The following is a 6,000-nucleotide window of genomic DNA, read 5'->3' as shown; positions in this document are numbered from 1 at the left end:
CAATACAGTAGCGAGTTCAGAGCGGGATTACTGCGAGACTGAGGACTTACGTGGGCAGCTTAGGAGGCGTGCCTCGTCTTCGCAGTTCCCAATGTAAATTTTTGCCCACACCTCCCCGGTGGAGGTGGTCTGGTACGGTACACATTTCGCAACTCGCGGATATGCGAAACTCGCGAATCCAGAACTCGTGGATAGAAAGCGTTTAACCGTATTATTATAATTTGCCTGTAATACTTTTAGGATGTGAAAACAAAATATTCTGACATTGGGTGTAATTAATGTCAATATGATGTCGTGCGTTCATGGATTTGTCATTATTTCATGTGGGCAAAGACCAGTCCAGTTATAGGACAGCCATTGGGCCTTGAGCGACGATGGGCTGAATGGTCCACCAGCTAGGACTTAATGAGCCCGTCTCTCCAATTGTTAAACACTGACAACAGCACTAAATTACATAATATAGTGAAAATATGCTGCGTACATATTACGATAATAATTATGAGAGTATTTTCCCCTCTTAAGTTTACGTCGAGTTGTCACAAATAGAAAACGTAAATCACAATGCAAAGTTTATATCGACGTTTAGGTCCATGAAGGTTAAGATGCTATGGCCAAAGCTACTAATGCCATGTCGAGTACAGCGTGTGAAAGGTTTAAACCAGAAATGCACAGGCACGTGTTATCACAACAGCTAAAAAGGCCACAAACGAACCTCTTATTGCACACAAACGTTTTCCCTGGGCAGTACAGCATGTGCTGACTGCTGTTTGATAGATGACGTCTCAGATACGAATGTGAGGATGATGTCCGATGAGGAGATTTCGGTGGCATCGTTGTGCCTCCAAGTATCTTGCCTGCCTGGGCTTGTGGACACCCTTGGAATGTGTGTGGAGCAATTACGACGGTCCAGACACCGCAGGTCATGCTGGCGCTTCCGCAGACGCACGGGGGACATCCACGATGTCTTTATCCCCAACCTGCGTGTACAAGAGAAGGGTGGTGGAAAATGACAGTTACAGAATCACATACATGCATTTCCACTCCCAACAGTCAGTGTGAAAAATAAGAGGGATTTGTTATTGGGCATATTTCATAAATTGTCCTCACTCGGGTACAGTCAAAATTTAATTTAGACCCGAATGGGAAGCCAAGTGAATCTAGAAATGATTGCATCAACTGGGTCTGGATATAAGCCACGTCGTTGTGCCATTAACTTATTTGTGAATCCATTGAAGACACTTTTGACACAATGTGATTATCTCCTGTAAGAGCTGTGACCAGATCTGAAACCATTAAATGTACGTACTGCGTATGTATGTGCATGCAGCGTTTTAGATGAGTTACATGCTGTAAAATATATTACATATGCCTGCACAATTTGAGTCCATGTCATGAAAAAAAATACTGAATGATTCTTAAGTGGGCGCATTGGGCCTGCTGAAACACTTTCTGGAAGGGTTGGTACATGTGAGGGGAATAGAGGATGCAGGTATATAACACAAAAAGCTCCACTGTGGTCGGAAATCAAATACAGATTGCTGGGTTTGTACGACCACTCCACCTTGTCAGGGTTATGATGGAATATTGCCATATTTCAATAACATTTTTTTAAAAGAGAAATTTCACATCAATTATAAATATGCTATTAGATGGGAATTTTGCAATACCAGACTACATTGGCATTAATCAGCTGATACACCTTCCCTTCAGCTTGATGTCGCATTCCATATTTTCAAACGATTTGGTCCTGAATGGGCTGTACTTGTTGCTATTAGAAACATGACTCAAATGCTCGACAATTTTGGCTCAAGGCACCAATTAAATATTTATGTTGGCACGTGTCATTACATGAGAGTAAATACACAAATACTGTATGCACCATGTTATTTGATCATATGCTAGCAGTCAGTTGTGCATGAATTATTTGATGTATATTGCAGGTGTGAAAGTGACTTAACAGCAAATGATTCAAATGTATGTTTGTAAATAAGCTGAGAATGAAATACCATTTCGTTACTTCATACATTTTAAAATATATATACTTTTGGATAAATTCATTAATCAAACACTTCCTCTTCATCATGGGACTTCCTTTGGCAGTACCAAAATATGAGAATAGGTTATTTCCCCTTTTTTGTGGCACCAAACTGAAAACCTTTTACAAGGAATCATGTCTGCATTAACAACAATGCTTGTGGTCCGAATGCAAACAAAACACATACTCTGATAATATATGCATTGTCCTTGAAACTGATTGGTCCACACCAAAGACAGCTTTCTTTTGAGCTTCGTCTCAAACGGTGTTAGACCAGAGGGCGCCAAAAGGCATACAGCCCAAAGACAATGCACTATCAGAGTCATGAGAGCACTGGGTGAGCATCTTCATCATGGGACCCCCTTTGCCAATACCAAAATATAAGAATAGGGTTTTCCCCTTTTTTCTGGCTACAAAACTGAGACCTTTTTACAAGGAATCATGTCTGCATTAACCACAATACGTGTGGTCAGAATGCAAACAAAAGCCACACTCTGATAATATATGCATTGTCAGTTTAACACGTAGGCTTTCGCGACCAATATTATTCATAATAAAGGTTTTGGGGTTAGATCGCGTTATTTATAAATGTGTCGCAATAACCCTGCCCCTCTAACACCTATGATTTCTGCACATGATTGGGTATAGTGATTGGGTTCAGTTATTAAATAATACACATGACAACTAATTACTAATTTACAACTGATTACTAATCATAACAAGTAACTGATTACTAATCTATTACATAATTACAATATTTTTTAATTAACTTATTACTAATCTATTATATAATTACTTTAGTAATCAGTTGTAAGACTTACTGCCGGTGTCGGAGCCCCCTCCTACATTAACATTAGCTGCCCCGCCCATCTCTAAACCTTTATAAGCAGCTTGCCCTCAGAGGCCAACCTCCCTGTTCCTGATGACGACCGCTTGTTAGGCCTCGGCAAGGTAAGGTAATTTACCCTTTTTACCGGGTAAAAGGGGAAAGGTAAAGGGTAAAGATGTCGACATGCCAAGGGGTAAGGTAAATAGGGTAAAGGTAGCTCAGAAGAATTACCCAGTAGGGTAAAGGTAGCGCGAAGTATTACCCGGTAAATACGGTACCTTGTTTACCGCTGAAAGCTCCGTGGTGCAGTCCGTGGCCTCTATTTAATAAGTAATATTAAAACAAACTTCATTAAAAACACGCTTTAATGAAATGTACTAGTAATGACAGAACTCCACGACTCCAGGAAGTGGCCCCGAAGCTTGCCATGAAGTAAGGGACCGTGGCCCATTACAGCCAACGTCAGTTGAGCGTGGACAATTAGACCCAAGCCGAAACATAACATATAAAAAAAGATTGTTTAAAAATATACAAATGTTTAATGATAGAATATAGTATTGTCATCAGTATGACCTAAGTATATCAAGTTTGCAGTCGATACCACATTAGGAAGTGGGTAAAAATTGAGTTTCAAGATTTGAGGATACAACAACAACAATAACAACAACAACGACAGACAGAGTGAGTTAAAAGAAAGCGTGTAAAATTGGAATAATCGAGAGTATTCTATATGATTAAAGCGCTTTACCTAGCATTTACCGTTATAAACCTTGTGCATGTGTAGTAGTTCTCTAGTAATTACCCTGTAATCGGGAAATTTGTATGGGGTAAGGGTAAAAGGTAGGGTAAAGGTAAGGTCGTTGCTTTTTACCTTTTACCTTACCTGCTGAAGGGTAAAAGGTAGGGTAGAGTGATTGTATTGTGGTAAGGTAAAAGGTAGGGTAAAGGTAGGCTCTTGTTTTTACCTTTTAACTTTTACCTTACCTTGCCGAGGCCTACCGCTTGTGTTGCGGTCGAAATGTCGTGATATTTTATCCACTTTATTTTTATAACTTTAGTGTGATTATTTTTTCTATCTATGTGACTTTACCAAAATAACTATAGAATATGAATTCCTGCAGTCACGAAAGTTTTAGGTAAAATTTTACTCATTGCTTCATGAAATCCATAAATAGAATTACAAAATTATGGCAGATGTTTAACCGTGTAAGTAAAACGGTGCAATTGTGTATAGATGGTTATAAACTCAGCAATCATTTGAAAGATATCATCAACCACTTTGGGTCATGACTTGATTTGTAATTTCTTGTCAACCTCCATCATCAGCAGTGTGGATGTGTGGAGCGAGGTGCAATGGCCCCCATCTCTACCCCCTCTCTCCCCCTATCTCTACCCCCTCTCTCCCCCTATCTCTCCCCCCTCTCTCTATCTCTAGCCCTTCTATCTCCCCCCATATCTCCCCCCCTCTCTCTCCCCCTATTTCTACCCCCCTTCTTTCTCCCCTTATCTCTACCGCCTCTCCCCCCCCCCGCCCTCAATCTCTCCCCCCTCTCTCTCCCCCTCTTTCTACCCCCCTTCTTTCTCCCCTTATCTCTACCGCCTCCCCCCCCCCCCCCCGCTATCTCTCCCCCCTCTCTCTCCCCCTATTTCTACCCCCCTTCTTTCTCCCCTTATCTCTACCGCCTCTCTCCCCCCCCCCCCATCTCTCCTTATCTCTACCCCTTCTTTCTCCCCCATCTCTCTAACTATTCTACCCCCTCTCTCTCCCCCTTATCACTACCCCCTCTCTCCCCCTATCTCTCCCCCTCTTTCTGCCCCCTCTCTCTCCCCCTTTGTCTTCTCCTGCATTAGCATTGGCTGCCCCGCCCATGCTGCTGGCACACTTGGACTGCGCCGCTCAGCGCTGGCTCCACGGCACTTGTGCCCCCGCCCACTCACAGCTTTGGCTCGTCTGCACCCATTTCAAGCCTTTATAAACAGTTGCAGTTGGAGGCTTGCCCCCCATTTTCTCTCTGACTGATGACGACCGCTTGTGTTGCGATCGAAACGTCATTAGTTTTTATTTTATTTTTTTCATTATTTTATGTCTAAGTGACTTCACCGAAAGAACCAAATAATATGTATTCCTGCAGTCACGAAAGTTTTAAGTAAAAATTAAGTGTAGTGATTCATGCATTTAGTACAAAACCCGAAAATGAAATTGTATTCCTAACTGTGATGCACAACACTGGTTACATTTGATATTTAAATGTTATCTTAATATTTCCATAGTTGACATGACATTAACGGAGTATGGGCAGCCCTCGGGTTACGAATCAAATTCATTCCTGAGACACTTTCGTAAGTCGGAACACCGAATGCACTGCATTTAAATGCCCAAAGGGTCAGTGTTATGAAATGTGTTACGGTTCAACAAAAAGGGAAGCATTGTTACACTAATTAAGAAGAAATATTCTACATTTGCATATAACATTGTATCAAGGCCGGCATGGCTCACGAGGGGGCAGGTGGCCAACACCACGCCCGGCCACATTTGTCTCCCCAGTGGTGATGTTTAAACACCAGGTACTAGTGTTGACCTTGAGCAAGAATCAAACTCAGGTCGCCGCTTTAGTTGCTCAGCATGCAAACCGCTACACTACCGCTCCCATCACTTGCACCAACAGCCTGTTGGGGTAAGTGGTGTCGTTTGGTGTGTGTCTTTGTGTGCGTGGGGAGCCGTAGTGTAGCGGTTAGCGCGCTGCGCAACGAACCCGGCGATCTGTGTTCGATTTCAGCTCACGGCCAACACCAGTGACAATTATCTGAACCAGTTATGGGCCTCCTCTAGGTCGACTCAGCCTCAAACGAGTGCCTGGTGAGGTGCGTAAAAATATCGTCACAGGGGAGTCAAGGCGGCCGGACGTGGTGGGTGCCACCTGTCCCCTCATGAGCCCTGCCGGCCTTCATAGGTGCTCACTAACAGCACTTGTATTTGTTGGCTTCGGAACAGACCCCCTTCGTAAATCGGGGACTGCCCAAATCCTCGTGGAAGTTCTGCGGGTTCCTGCTAGTTCTAAATAATTCATGTTTAATGTTTGGGTTGATATAGGGTGCCCCGTGTGTGTGCAATTATGGCGACTCATTGCCCCCCTTC

At 42.9% G+C, this 6,000-nt stretch overlaps 1 protein-coding gene across 1 annotated transcript in view; it reads right to left on the bottom strand.

The window, feature by feature from the left end:
* Positions 1 to 653: 653 nt before the first annotated feature.
* LOC144937498 (neuropeptide S receptor-like) overlaps positions 654 to 6,000 on the bottom strand; it is a 49,024-nt gene continuing 43,677 nt past the window's right edge. The window contains exon 9 of the mRNA XM_078864778.1: positions 654 to 977. Within this exon, the coding sequence (XP_078720904.1) occupies positions 716 to 977 (262 nt within the window). The 3' untranslated portion in view covers positions 654 to 715. The remainder of the gene's footprint in view (positions 978 to 6,000) is intronic.

The sequence above is a fragment of the Lampetra fluviatilis genome, chromosome 1 (assembly GCF_964198595.1).
Source record: "Lampetra fluviatilis chromosome 1, kcLamFluv1.1, whole genome shotgun sequence".
NCBI classification, from domain to species: domain Eukaryota; kingdom Metazoa; phylum Chordata; class Hyperoartia; order Petromyzontiformes; family Petromyzontidae; genus Lampetra; species Lampetra fluviatilis.
The sequence above is the reverse complement of the archived record's forward strand: the minus strand, read 5'-3'. Positions and strand labels throughout refer to the sequence as shown.